The 15,212-nt window shown below is 33.7% G+C and overlaps 2 protein-coding genes across 7 annotated transcripts in view; one reads left to right on the forward strand and one right to left on the reverse strand.

Annotated features, from left to right (window-relative positions):
• The window catches only part of LOC111612719 (segment polarity protein dishevelled homolog DVL-3-like), a 28,515-nt gene extending 27,360 nt beyond the window's left edge, over positions 1-1,155 (forward strand). For all 3 annotated transcript variants that reach the window (XM_023353958.1, XM_023353959.1, XM_023353960.1), the window contains exon 17: positions 87-1,155. In XM_023353958.1, the coding sequence (XP_023209726.1) occupies positions 87-93 (7 nt within the window). In that variant the 3' untranslated portion in view covers positions 94-1,155. The remainder of the gene's footprint in view (positions 1-86) is intronic.
• Positions 1,156-1,168: 13 nt separating this feature from the next.
• Positions 1,169-15,212, reverse strand: part of LOC111612718 (DIS3-like exonuclease 2) — a 36,388-nt gene continuing 22,344 nt past the window's right edge. For all 4 annotated transcript variants that reach the window (XM_023353954.1, XM_023353953.1, XM_023353957.1 and 1 more), the window contains 13 exons: positions 14,986-15,133; positions 14,820-14,907; positions 13,927-14,071; positions 13,631-13,852; positions 13,376-13,552; positions 11,452-11,883; positions 11,283-11,372; positions 8,128-8,275; positions 7,924-8,054; positions 7,739-7,843; positions 7,500-7,658; positions 6,705-6,752; positions 1,169-1,312 (listed from right to left, as the gene is read on the reverse strand). In XM_023353954.1, coding sequence (XP_023209722.1) covers positions 6,711-6,752; positions 7,500-7,658; positions 7,739-7,843; positions 7,924-8,054; positions 8,128-8,275; positions 11,283-11,372; positions 11,452-11,883; positions 13,376-13,552; positions 13,631-13,852; positions 13,927-14,071; positions 14,820-14,907; positions 14,986-15,133 — 1,887 coding nt within the window. In that variant the 3' untranslated portion in view covers positions 1,169-1,312; positions 6,705-6,710. The remainder of the gene's footprint in view (positions 1,313-6,704; positions 6,753-7,499; positions 7,659-7,738; positions 7,844-7,923; positions 8,055-8,127; positions 8,276-11,282; positions 11,373-11,451; positions 11,884-13,375; positions 13,553-13,630; positions 13,853-13,926; positions 14,072-14,819; positions 14,908-14,985; positions 15,134-15,212) is intronic.

Here is a 15,212-nt window from a genome sequence, read left to right on the forward strand (position 1 = left end):
TGTTGTCTCTTGCAGTATGCGGGTCCTTGTGCTCGTCTCTTGGTTGACTTGTCCTTTTTTCTTCTCTTTCATGCTTGACCTCCCAGTGGATGATGATATTTTGGAATACCAATACTCAGACAAAGGGATAGTGTAATGACCAGCCTTCCAGGGAACAGTTCGGCCATTTCACCCTCTGCCCTATCTGTCAACTATTGTTGATAACCAAGACCAGAGCTTTCACCTTCATTGTATGGCAACAAAAACTTAATCCCTACTAACCATCGTAACCGAACGGCATAGGATGGTTTTTATTTTTTACAGATATTATTTAATAAATAAAATAATATTCCCATCGCAAAACTATGAAGAGAGAAACTAAATATATCGGGATTTCGGTGTACGTCAACCTGCGGAAACACTACGAAATGTGATTTTTTATTATTGTTATTATTTAAATGTAATCCTACATCTATTTTTGTGTATGTTTTTTTAATGCGTACCGAGCAATAATTTTTTTTTGTGTGTAATTAGCAATATTGCAATTTTTAACGTTCGTTTTCTTCCGTAAAATAATGTAAATCGTGATTATTATTATATATATATACATAATTTTATTTTTATTTTCTATTGTCGATTATGTACTGATTGATATGGGGACCTTAATAAATAATAATCAAATGTGCCATATTTTCAGTGGAAGAACTTTTTTCGACTTTTTAACGGGGGGAAAACATGTACATAGATGTGAATAATTCAGTTACCGAAATACTCCGAATTAGCGTCGCCACGTAGTTAATTTCTGGGAATGGCGGACGACAATTTTTTTTCCTGTCTTTGTTTTCTACTTGTGTATAAGATGGACGACGTGGCACACGGTTGATTTATGTCGGACGTCTCGCGAACACGATTACTGTGTATGGAATTATTTTCTGCCTCTGCGGTAAATATGAGCGAAATATTTTGTCACTCGATTGTAAACGGCAGCTGTTGTGCAGATCTTGTATATTTTTCCACTTTTTTATTGCACGATCGTTTATACTTTTTCTCGAAGAGCACGACCATCGACTCCGCTTCTATCAGTCTCGTGACGGATGTTAACTTAATTATTTACGGGGAAATTGTAAATGGTGTTTTTTGACTTAATAATAATAATAATAAATGGCTAACGATCTTTTTAATTGTGTCATTTTTTTTTTAATTTAGCAATTGTCAAAATAGCAAATATTTACATAACATTACAATATAAAGCCGAAAATGAAACTATGCGGTCTCCTGCATTTTATGCAGACCTTGTCCTCTTCTTCCAATGCCATATGTCCGAGAAGAAAATCTGAAAAATAAAGTAATTAGCATAAATCGGTAATACATGTTTAAATTAAAAGCAAGCGTTTTAGTGAGTAGGTACCATTTAACGGAATACACAAGTTAAAGTAGCTACAGTTGGGAGTCAAAGCGAACATACACCTTCAATTTTCAAGAATTAAATCATGTCAAATTAATTTATTTGTGAGAAAAGAAATAATTATGTATACGTACACATCCCACGTTCAAATATTTTATAAAATTATAAATATCTGAAAAATTTTTCTGGTGTCCTCAAACCATATGTTTGGAATCCTCTGCCATCCATACCTTACGGTAAACACTAGATTCTTCGGAACTTTTGAATGAGTCGCGAATATCTCCGATTTACAATTGTCTGTACGTTTTCTCGATATTGTAAAGAAAGTCTTTGAATCTATTCTCAAATAACAAGCATTTGTGGTAATTTTTTCTTTACTTGTTGGCTTTTGTTCTTAATACTGTGTCACGAAATTCATGGGAAATGTATTCTCCCAACAATAATTGCACTTACTGGTGATCCGTTCACGTCGGGAGATTTCACCTGCAGGTTTAGCGGCAGTAATGTTGGGATTCTGTTTAATGTGTTGAACTACGGCATGGATGTCTGCATTTATTGCTTTGTGGGTAATCCCAAACGAGTGCACATTTTAACATATTCTGTAAAAAATATCTCGTTACAATACATCAAACTGTTGTTGGACTTTTCTTGACAGTTCTTCCAATTTCTAATCAGTTTTTGTTTCCTCAGAAGTTCATGACCAGTACTCAAGATAATAATAATGATAAAATACAACCTCGCAGTTAACATTATTATCATTATTTTCAATGAAAATATCACCCTTTAACGAGAATGTAATTTCCAAACTCAATTGGCAAGTGAGTGCACACTGTACGGCGAGTTTTGACTAGTAGATTTCTACCTTTAATCTCGAATACGCAAGAAATTTGTTTGCAAATCGTGATGTACGATTTTTAGCGATGTAGATTTTGAGATATCAATGGAACACAGTTTGGATCTTGCAATGGGCTTGGTACGCAAGAAGCACTCTTCAGCTTAAATGTATTAGTTCAAAGATGCAGAGATATGAATGCCAATGTTTACGTCTGCTTTATAGACTATCGTAAAGCTTTTGACGATTGAGATCTTAACATCAATTGGCATTGACAAAGGCAGTCTTGTGTCATCAGTGAACTGTACTGGCATCAAACAACAGGGGTCAGACTTGAAAAAGAAACTTCTGAAATCACATTAATTAAGAGAAGAGTACCTCAAGGTTGTGTTTCCCCCTCTTTAATATATACTGAGGCCATATTCAAGGAAGCATTAGAAGACAATAATTGTGGGAATATTACATATGCAGACGATGCAGTGGTTATAGCAAGTAGTCCTGAAGAATTACAACAACTGATGGACCGTATTGTCGAGTACAGTGAACTGCATGGTCTCTTTATGAATTTTACCAAAACCAAACTTCTTGTGTTCTCAAAAACAAGAAAAAGTGCAAATCTTGTCATTCATGGGAACACTATTGAGCAAGTATCAACTATCAAATACCTTGGCACAATAATAAACGAACAATGTGATCAGCGTAAAGAAATAAGAGCAAGGATCGAAGCCACAACATAGTTTATGAATACGAAAAAGTTTTTTGTTACATCCAAATTGAGTTTCTGTCTGAGGATTCAAATGTTAAGGTGCTACATCATCTCCGTCCTGCTATATGGATGTGAAAGTTGGACTCTGGTCCACCAAACTGAGAAAAGAATCGAAGCTTTTGAAATGTATTTGTACAGACAAACACTTCGAATATCATGGGTGCAAAGGATTACTCATTTTGAAGTCTTCAACCACATGAACAAGCAAAAAGATCTCCTGCTGACTATCAAAATCAGGAAAACACAGTATATAGGTCTAATATATATATTCTCTCCTCTCATTATATGAGAGGAGAGAATATATATATTAGAGGACAAAATACAAGGAAAAAGATCTATTGGAAGACCAAAGAATCAATGGTTGAAAGACATCACAAGGTGGTTCGGATGTACATCTATGGAGATATTCTGAGCTGCTATATCGAGGACAACGTTAGCTATATGGATTGCCAACCTTCGACAGGAGATGGCGCATTAAGAAGAAGAGTTTGAGAAAATAGATTTATACAATAATCTATATATATATATATATAAATGGACGTGTTTGTCCCTATATTTCACTCTGCAGCCAAACTACACATTGCACATGAATGGTGTTTGCGTGTGGTAGTCCCAAGTCTCCCATCGTGCACTATGGTGGTTGCATCTCGATAGTTATAAGGGTGTGGGAGATATGGGGGTTGATACTAGTTTACTTCGAATATGTGTAACAATGGAAGTGTCAATAATGGAAGTTTTAACAATGGAAGTGTTAAAGAGAAAGCGGCGTGCAAGATTTACAGGCGCAGATGCGGGTTTTTGCAAGAAATCGAACATATTTTTAGACCCATGTAAAAATTCTCTAATTAGTCTGGAAACGGGGGTTCTAATTCTTGCATTCTGTGAAAATGGGTAAGATTGGCTATAATGTAATCTTAATCTTAAATATTTTCAAATAGTTGAAAATGTTTTGGAATAGCCGAGGACCATTATGTGTGAGTAGTGAGGATGGCTTTTAGAGACGTGTGATGCACACGCTTCAGTTGATTTTTCATTAGTAAAAGTGTATGAATAACAGAAAAAGGTAGAAAGTGAAAAGTGAATAGTGAAGTGTGTAAAGTAAAAACATAAAAAACAATGCCAAAGTGTAAGAAAGAATTTTTGCGGTCTTGAATCATATCGAACAGAAATAATCAAACAGAAGAGCAACTTGTAAATTATTGGGAAACACATTGAATCAGAGAAAGATTATGTAGAGGAAGGTAAATAAAAAAAAACTATATTACATATAAATGTACGAACAAATAAAAACCCAGCAAAGCGGGTCCTTGCAGCTAGTTTAGAATAAAAATTCCAAGTCATAGTTTAACGTGTCAGATTTTTTTGCATATTAACTTATACAAGGAAGCACATGTGAGTCACAAGTGTGAGTAATGCGAGTATTGCAAATACGTTTGACACAGTATTTTGCTGGACAAAGTGGTCCTGACAAATACGTTAATGCTCTTTGTATACCGGTATTAACATTTTTGCACCAGAGATTAACAATTCGTCGGATAATGAACGAACACGTTTGTTGTTATCGATCCTGGATTTGACAACTTCTACAAAAGGAAAAAAGCTCCATCGACGCCCACCGGTGGAAAGAGCAGGGAAAAATTAACAAGTTTGCATCAAATCTAACTACAAATTGATTTCTGTACAAATAATTTCCGAGAGATCTCCATACGTATTAATCTTTTTGCAGTCAATGCATTGAGCTTTCTTTGCCAAAGATCACAAATATATTTCTCTGGAACACCCAAAAACTGGCATCGAGCAGTCACAAAATGAACGGTGCGTAAAAAACAGTCTGCATTACTCATGTTTCTTCTGTGTCCACACATTGAATTTAATAATAATAATAATGTATATTTTCAGTGTACAGAACAGTTTTAATAACACTTTCCAATTCCTTATTTGGCTTTTCCAATGGCTGTTTTTTTTTTTTTTTTTTAACAAGAACTGCCACATTTTTAACAATCGTGGAAGTAATGCAATTTGAAAAAGATTGACTTTTTAAAATTACTCTTCGGTTCTTTTATAAAATCGTACTGGTTATGCTAGTAACCTCGAGCCTATCGTAAGTGAACATTTATCATCCGAGTTGTTATATTTCGAAAATACAATTTCATTTCGTTTATTTTTGTTAAAGGCATCGACAAAATACAATGCTCACTCGGAGTGAAGATTCCATAACGTAAATTGAATTTGGGAATAGAAGTTAATTGGAAAAAAGTTTGCTTTTTATGCAATTTGAATAAAAACTTTCAGATTTATGCCATCAAAATCAAAATGCGGAACAACCTTCGGATTCCAGAGCAAAAAAAAAAATATGTTATTTTTTTCAATTGGGTCGATTTTTTTGAGCAACCTACAGAAACACCTGCCAATTCCGCAGTTACGTAGTTTGCTATACTTTGCTCACTCGCACCGTGGGCATTGCCCACTTGTTCCCTATAGACTACTTATAATAAAAATTTTGTGACCATCTATTCAGAAAAATTCCATGCATTGTCTTGCGAGATTAATTTAAATGCTTTGCTAGTTAAATATATATGTACAAGGTGTCCCAAAAGTCTCCATACAGTGACCCAAATCAAGCCCACCGGTGGCCAAATAAATAAAACAGAACACTGGTAGTTGGTCATCGGTTCTTGCCTGACCAATGGGCTGGCCACCAAGCAATGTTCTGGGTTTTCTTCATGTGTAACACCTAAATAGAATCCACTTTCCACATAGTATGTATGGAAACTTTTGAGACATCATGTATTTTCAAATGTGAGCTAAGTTTTTTGATGTTCCTATAAGGATCAGAGGCAATTTATATCTATTATTGTTATTAGCAATATAGCGAGTAATCTTTTTGCATCTTACATCGTAGTACCCTAAATGTTTTTGGTCATAGATTCTGCAATCTTCCGAGGTAATGCCTTACCGATATAGGTTGGTCACATACATGGTCTTTAACCGAAACATGATTGGTCATTTCCTTCCGTAATTTTTTACAATAGCAGAAATTGACTATCTGCAGTCTTCACTTAGGTTCTTGCCCTGGATCAAGGAATGTCAAGGACCGTGATGAAACTTAAATTTCTTAAACTTAATAACTCACTAATGTTTATCTGTCATTTCAACAGGTTTACTAAATAAAAACTTCTTGTTTTGTATTTTAATAATTTAACAACTCACTAACGAGTGTATTTTAACAAAGACAGAGTGATGCCAACACCAATATCGTGATGTGTTACAGCAGGGTGGAGTTAAGTAATGGTTAATGGAGACAAAGTGAAGTTCTAACATATTTTGCTTCCATCATAAAGCAAAGATCTGCCACATGTCATTCATTAATTCTATAAAATAATATCCAAATTATTTGTTAATACAATTGAAAAACTGTATTGCAAAGGTTAAATATTCATTTTTGCTGAAGCCAACTCCGCACGTTCGGTATTTGCCGAACGCCAAGCAAACATATGGCCAATACTGTGTATGATTTACAACTCACAACTAATAATTGGTATTTGTCATTTCCCACTCACAACTAATAATTGGTATTTGTCACAATACTCACAACTAATAATTGGTATTTGTCATTTCCCACTCCTCCTTTGTATACCATAACAATCGTAGAGGACAAATAAGCATTATTTGGTAACTAACAAATACCGAATACACAAAGCCTGCTTGACAGAAATGCTTACCTCGCTTTAATCTTCAAGCTCTGCAGTTTCTGGATTTTTCATCATAAGCTGTTTTTATTTAAAATGAAAAATAAAATACGTTATATATTATTAAAAAAATTTTCATACAGGGTAGAATCCACTTGCTATAATCGTTTTATGACTAGCCCGTACTGACGTGATGACGACCTATAATGTTATGTTGGGTAAATATATTACACTGCAGTTAGTGAAAATTTGGAAATTCTGGTTTATCAACCCCGACATTAAAAGAACATGTTAAGTAATATATAATTTGAAAATTCATTAATTGAAGTAGCAAATGCCGACTATTTAAATTACTAATCCTGTAAACAAATAACGATTAATGTTTAAAGTACCATTGAAGACTGATCATTAACAAAACCAAATCTTTGACAGCTGTGTTTATCACAAAACACTCGAGAAGCAAATGCTTACAAAGCAGCGCGGCACCAGAAGGAAACCGAATTGCACAACACTTCAAATTTTCGCGAGTGTGTGGCACACCCTGTATCCTCTTTTAACTGAACAAAATGTGAGTGTACTAATTTTGATTCGCTCTACAACTTTACAATTAAGACTGTAGTTCTATCCATAAAAGGAGCCGAAATAATTTTACTGTCTTTTTCAGGAGGTGGGAAAATGCACCAATGAATAGCTCACCCTTGATAATGTATGAAAGCAAGTATTATGTGAATCCAACAGTTCTTTCCGAGCTGTCATACTGGATCACTCTCTATATGAAATTCTGATTATGGTAAGTGGATTCTATTGCAAGTATAAAAATACTCTTACATTAAATTTAAATGTTTCTTCTGGACATACTGAAATAACAATGTCAACCAAACTGAATATTTCTATCACTTGTCGTAATTCGTTTCCTCCGTTCCAAAGTAAAGTGAGTTTAGGAACGCCTCTATCTTTCTCGTAAACGGCCGACTTGAGATCGAGTTTCTGGAAAGAATTTATTCCGTAAGAAACTTTTATGAAAAAAGGAAAACTTTATGAAGAAATAATATTGAAGTCAAACTCACATCGCAATAAACTCTCTTTACGACTCCCATGCGAAGTATTAAGACATCAAACGAATGATCCATAACACCCATAACCATGGCTTTCTCTTCGAGAGGTCCGCATTCCTAAAAATTTAAATTATTACCTTTTAATGCCACGTCTTTTACGTTACTCTAATTTTTTTCTGCAATTTACAAACTCTCACCTTTAGAAAAATAAATAAGAAAAGTTCCGAGCTGATCTCGTTAACTCTTTTTCCGGTGTATTTCATATCGTTACAGTGGTTTACCAATCGCTGTAAGGCTTTCGATTCGTAAGCCGGAGGCGGACGATAACCTAAATGATCGCTATAAATTTGTTAAACAGAAAAAGAAAAAAATTAATAAATAGTATATAAAGACATTTATACCTAAAGATGCTGCTAATAAACGATGCACAATAATGTCCGGATAACGTCGAATAGGTGACGTGAAGTGAGTATATAGTGGAACATTCAATGCGTAATGGTGATATAGAGAAGTATCAGTTAAATTACCTGAGTTGAAATAAAGTGCACACTAGAAAAAAAAAACAATGGACAAAATATTTACCTTTTCTTTCTATAATTTAATAATTCTTTTGAAACTATCAACTTTGGCATTCTCATAATAAATAAATAAATAAAAATTAACTAATAAATTCAAGAAGTCAAATATTTATTTGTGATTAAATGTTTTACAAGACAATCTGTAAGTAAATAGACATCCCAAATATCAGCAAATGCATGAGGTTCATGTAAATGACTGTGCTGTACATATTGGAGAAGGGTCTTCATCCAGTATTTTTTGGTGGGCTGATGGACAAAACTTCCATATATTCATGCACAATGGAGTTCCTTGTCACACTGCTAAAAAATCCTGGAATTGACTGACAATGCAAGGCATCCACGAGCTTCCTTGGACCATCGGTCACCCGACACGAATCCCATTGAATACATTTGGAATCTGTCGGATTGTGCACTGTGATGATGTTCGTGAAAACCCACTTCCCACAGAGAACCTATTAGACTGCGTGTCAAGTGAGCCAACATGGCAGAACTCATTGCAGTGGAACAACTAGGTTTTACTATTCATACATGACATTTGTATCACATGGATACTGTGAAACAAAACACAGTATGAAAATAAGGGTGTGTATTTATTTATGGGTTGTGTCTGTATATCATTTCCTTAGAATCCTTAACAGCAGTTATTAGCTCTGAACCAAGACTAATGATTGTTAATACAATAACCATTGACATTTTAATGAGAGAATACATAAATTATATCTAGATTTCACTTGTTAATTTGTATTTCCACTTAAAATATCAATAATCATTTTATGTTAGGACTCGCAGACACTTGGCACAATCACACCACTAATATAAACATGATAAAATCTGTTTAATTCCTCTTATGTTACAAGGATTGTATTTATTTTTGCTACAGTTAAATATTTATAAGTATATTAAAAAAGTATATTAAAAAGTTAAGAAAGTAAAATGTAAAATAGAACACTGCATTGTAACTGAACTGGATGTGCCACAGTTGTTGTTATTCACAAAAGAAATACATTTTGTCTCGAACAACTATAAACATAAAAGTAACTACAAAAGTATTTAATAAATACAGGTGAGTCNTATATATCATTTCCTTAGAATCCTTAACAGCAGTTATTAGCTCTGACCAAGACTAATGATTGTTAATAGAACAATCATTGATATTTTAATGAGAGAATACATAAATTATATCTAGATTTCACTTGTTAATTTGTATTTCCACTTAAAATATCAATAATCATTTTATGTTAGGACTATCAGACACATGGCGCAATCACACCACGAATATAAATATGATAAAATCTGTTTAATTCCTCTTATGTTACAAGGATTGTATTTATTTTTGCTACAGTTAAATATTTATAAGTATATTAAAAAATTGTTTTAAAAAGTTAAGAAAGTAAAATGTAAAATAGAACACTGCACTGTAATTGAATTGGATGTACCACAGTTGCTGTTATTCACAAAATAAATAAATTTTGTCTCGAACAACTATAAACATAAAAGTAACTACAAAAGTATTTAATAAATACAGGTGAGTCACAATGGTCTCCAGGATTTCGGCAAGCCACAACACTAATGGTAAGAGACATAGAATAACAATTGTGTGGTAATCGAAAGAGAAATTCTCCAAGTTTGCTTGGAGACTTTCTCCTTCAATGCTTGTATGCTTGGGTATGGGAATTGGCAAGGTTTGCTGCCAGGGAATTGCAGTCAGTCAGCATGGTGTCAGACATAGTTTATTGTTTTCCGACATATGTGAAAACTCAGTTTATTATTGTAGTCTAGCATTCTTATGCTTGCAAGGATACATCGACAGACGGAACAATATATCAGTGGTATGTTAATTTTTAGAATGCAGGATATCATGCTCTATTAAAAGCCCCAGACAACCAAGTCCATCACGGGAAAGAGTCGACTGAGCAAGGGAGGCATTTAAAATGCAGTCCCCACAGGTTTATTAGGAATGCCAATCGACAAATGGATATCTCATAGAAAACAGTATGGCATATCTTGCCAAATTGCAAAAATTGTTGTTGATACAAGCTCCAACACAAAATGATCACAAATTCCAGTTCTAATCCACATGTAGGAACATATGGAGAAGACAGTTTCATTGAGAAAATTGTGTTTAGCAACAAAACCACACTCCACTCATGCAGTAAAGTGAACAGACAATGTGTAAATCTGGAAAGCAGATAAAGCACATTCCACCATGGAACATCTTTATGACTCTTTCCAAGTAAATGTGTTCTGTGCCGTATCGCACGACAAAATTTAAGAGCTATTTTTCTTTGATGAGGCAAACGTCACCTGCATCATTTTCCTTGATATGCTTCAGGTGTGGCTATAACAACAACTTGAAGATGATAACACAGACTTCATTCTTTAATTAAACAGGGCTCCACCACCCTTTGGTAGTGACATCGGTACCTATCTCAACGAGCAGCTACCCTGCAGTGGCTCAGCCACTTTGATCACCGGTCTTTAATACCATGATTTTTTCCTTTGGGGCTATGTCAAGGACAAGGTGTTTGAGCCGCCCTTATCCAAAACTTAATGAAATTGAAACAGTGCATTACCGCAGTTATCACTTGCGTGGACCAGGAACCACCCAAATTTATGCAGATTATGGCAAATTTTTAAATCAAAACATGCTTTAAGTGAAATTCTTGAAGCATGAGAGAAATAATGGAACACCTTTGATTTTACTAGTGTGGATGCCGAATTTGTACGATTGGCAGAATATAGATCACGTATCATATATGAAACTCTGATACTGATTGGCTTTGATTGATATTTTTCAATGCCTACTCCTTTACATATATAGTCTCTAAATATAGTTTTGTTCTTAATGATTCTGATCCTATGAAGATATATGAATTACCTTGAGAAAATGTTTACTCACAAATAAATGTGACTTCTTGTACTATATTAGCCATCGTTTGCTTGTTTCTTGAATAATTTAATAAATTATTTGCACTTACCCTCATTGGTTTTGAACAGAGTGTGGTTAATACTTGTATTCTAGCTTGAGAATATATATCATCATCACTAAAAAGTGAATTTAAAGAAGCCTACATATATATAGAAAAATCTTTGATTAATTTCAAATCAATATCAATAAAAGTTAATAATAATAACAGTAAGGTCTACCTGTAAACTACCAGAAGTACTTGAATTTAATTGAATTCCCATAGCCGAACACATAGTGACAATATTGTTCATCATTTTATTATCCGGAGGGGGATGACGTCTTAAGAGAGCTTGATCGGGATAGAATTCATATATTCTGTGAGCTACAGCCATGTTAGCTAATAGCATAAATTCTTCTATGAGTTTGTTACTATCTTTATGTTCGTAAATTGTAAATCCCGAAGGCAGACCGGTTTCTTTATCTAAACTGAACTGTAACTTGACTTGGTCCAGTCGTAGTGCGCCGTCTCTAAATCGTTTCTCTCGCAACTTCTTTGCAATTTTATTTAAACGCAACACCTTTTGGACGATGTCATTTAATTTATGATCGCCGTGAATGGGTGGCAACTCGTTGAAACTATCCCACTCTTTCTGGGGGTTTTCGATCATTTCCTGGAGAGAATTAAAAGAAAATGACAATTAAATTTAAGAATTGGGATCTTTTTTTACTAAAATTCAAATTGTATTTTATATCATAATAAAATTAAAAATTATATTTTAAGACATTTTATATCCTAATATACTCCACATCATATTAATGTATAATCTGTCTTAGTTATGAAAATTTTTAAATAAAAATCTACAAAATTAAACTCGTTTAAGTTTCTGAACAATTTAAGTTTGTAAGTAATAAAATATTTGAGTATGACAGTAGTTTAGCCTTTATAAGTTCAATTAACTGACTTTCGGGTCACCTTGTACTTTTGACATTGAAAAAACTGTCAATATTTTGAGATCTATCTATTACTTTGGTTTGAGTTCCTTAAGTTATCTGGTTTTCTGCTTAAAAATCATGCTTAACAGATCAAATTTTTGTTATAATTATAGCTTAGAGACAAAACTATATCAATATTACTTAGAGGAAAGAAATTTCAACCTGTAGAGCTTCCTCTCAAGGCCAAGGAAACCGGTGCATTTCTTGGGTGTTACGTGTGAGAACGGGGTTTCCTCTTTCACGTAAAGTGCACCAAGAGTACAAATTCTGATCCAAAAGATTCTCTTTTGCCTTTTTTCCTTCTTTTTCACAGCTGCATAAATGCAGCTGAAGAGGAGTAAAATATATGAGAGAGAACAAATGGAGATGGGAGGGACATGTTAAAAGAATAAAGATAATGATAACAAAAATAGTAATGCAATGGAAGAGTGGAACAGTGCCAGGATGATCTTGACAGTAAACTCAGAAAACAGACAAAAAGGAAGAACTAAAGGGGCATAGATATCGTACAGTGAATAATTTTGGCCAATGACAGACAATGACGATTTTGTAATATCTTTCTTAATTTTATAGATAAAATAACCTTTTGGTTTGGTAATAAACTAATGTCACTCCTTGTATTTTGATTAAATTCAATTCTTAACCGATTGCATTTCTGAACAAAATTTATTTCCAAAAGACAAACTGCAGTGCAATTAAAAGATCCGATGCAGTAGCTTATTGTTAAAATAATTGAAATATTTATTTTGTCATGCTTAATTATTAATTGAACGTGACAAATTAATTATGTTTAAACCCTGTTTATTAATATTAGCAACTGTTAACATTAAAACATGTTTCAAATCTATTACTGGTGGTGACTGGAGCTTGTGGGACCCTAGGCAAAAACAATTTTTCGGGCTTGTTCTCTTTAGAAACATTTGAAAATCACCATTACTTTAAATTTAGTATTTTAATTTATTCCCTGCACCCAGAGCAAAATGGTTCTGTGCGAGAGTAGTCTGTGTGGGCTAAATCATGTATTCCGCAAACTGCTAAAAATAAAAATTTTAATTAAGTAAACTTATTTTTGGAAGGCCGTAAAGAACTTTAATGTATTCAAACTTAATTTTCTATATTTAAATTTAAATAAAACGATAATAAGTTATTATGTATAACTATATTATTTACCTGGGCATGATTATAACTTAACTTCATACAAGAACAAATCATGGATCGTCCAAACCATTCGTCTAAGATTTCCCCATCCTCATTCATCTTCCAAACTACGGAAAATGTCAGTCTGTCCTCACCTGGATTTAAGCTGCAAAGTCTTTCGCAGAGAAGTGGCGGAAGCATTGGAATGACCTTATTAAATATTATTATTATTTTATTTTCATTTTTATTAAATGATTTTTTTTACAATATTTTCTTCCGGTGAAGTACCTTTTGTACTAAATAAACACTGGTTGCTCGATCACTTGCGGTTGTGTCTAAAGCGGTGTTCTCTTTTACAAAATAAGTAACGTCGGCTATGTGAACGCCTATTTCGTAAAGTCCGTCTTGAAGAAATCTACAGGAGACCGCGTCATCCAAGTCACGCGCTGTCGATGGGTCGATTGTAAAAACACATTCTTTTCTAAAATCCTTCCGTTCCCTCAGTTCCTCCTGAAAGTAATAAGTATTGGAAAGTAATGTCATTTCTAACTCACACGTCCTTACTTAGCTTTTAAAATACCAACTTCGGGAACAATCCAATCAAGATAGTCATTTAACTCTTTCTCTATTTTATCAGAGAAATCATTAGTATCTATCCCATTTTCTAATAAAATCCCTTGAGTTTCGGCTTCCACTTCACCCGTTTCTCCCAATTTCTGAATAAGCTTTCTGCAATATAAAAATACTTTAATGGCACCGATCCCCCTTATCAACTTGCCAATTAAATAGCAACTAACAACCACCAAATGTTTACATTACTGACGCAAACAGAGAAAGTATGTGTACAACACACATCCAAGCTATATTAAGATTATTAAATAACAACCATACAAATGTGCTATGACATGCAAAAGCTCAACATTTTAAACAAAAAAGTAAATAAATAAATAAAATGCAAAAATCAAGCTATTTAATAACAAACAAAATATTTTTGTTGAGCCAAAACCACATATTGTTTGTTGTAATTTAAAGCAGACAGGATCAAGTGAAAAGTTCACTTGCAAGGAGTAGACTTGGCAAATTGGGGAGCCGACAGCAACTCGAATGGCTTGTCATTTATCAATTTTGACTTACGAGAAATAGATCTGACAATACCGACAGCAACTCGACCGGCTCATCACTCGCCACACTCAATTTATTTGGTTTCAAAAGTCTGTAGTACATAAGTATTAAAGATTTAAGTGTTTCTCACAATGCATAGCAGGGTAGTAAGAAGCAAGGTTGATCGATGGCACCATCGAGTCCACCCCTCACAAGTAAGCTTTCGTTCGATCGTCCAGAATCAGCATTAAATATTGATCAACAAAAATTTTTGAACAAATTGCACCGTAGTTTATACAAGAATCAAACCGTTTCATCGTTTAATTTCCGACAAAAGAAAGTAACTACCAAATCAATCAATTCAAGTAGACTTTACCCTTTAGCAAATTTCGATTCGTCAGTCCATTCTACAATTTCTGCCAAGAAGAGATACTTTACAAAATCATCCGGACGCAATAAAAAGTCTAGAAAATAAAGTATAAAAAAAATTTTCATTATTAAAGTAACAAATCAAAAGTTGTTATAAAAATTTCTACCATTACCTTTAGGGCATTCGTTCATGGGAATAAAAATTCGAGGCAATTTGTGATCGGTGGGAGAAAAGAGCGCCCACTTACTACTTTTATCCTGTAATAACTTAAGAAATCCAGCTGCCTTACGAGTGTGTTTTTTTTCTAAAATATAAACTACCTAACAAAAAAAAGATATAATAAATCAGAAACTTCCTAAAAATAATTTAAATTATTTTATTATAATAATATAAAAATTT

Source organism: Centruroides sculpturatus, unplaced genomic scaffold (assembly GCF_000671375.1).
Source record: "Centruroides sculpturatus isolate CEXI.00-Female unplaced genomic scaffold, Cexi_2.0 scaffold1772, whole genome shotgun sequence".
NCBI classification, from domain to species: domain Eukaryota; kingdom Metazoa; phylum Arthropoda; class Arachnida; order Scorpiones; family Buthidae; genus Centruroides; species Centruroides sculpturatus.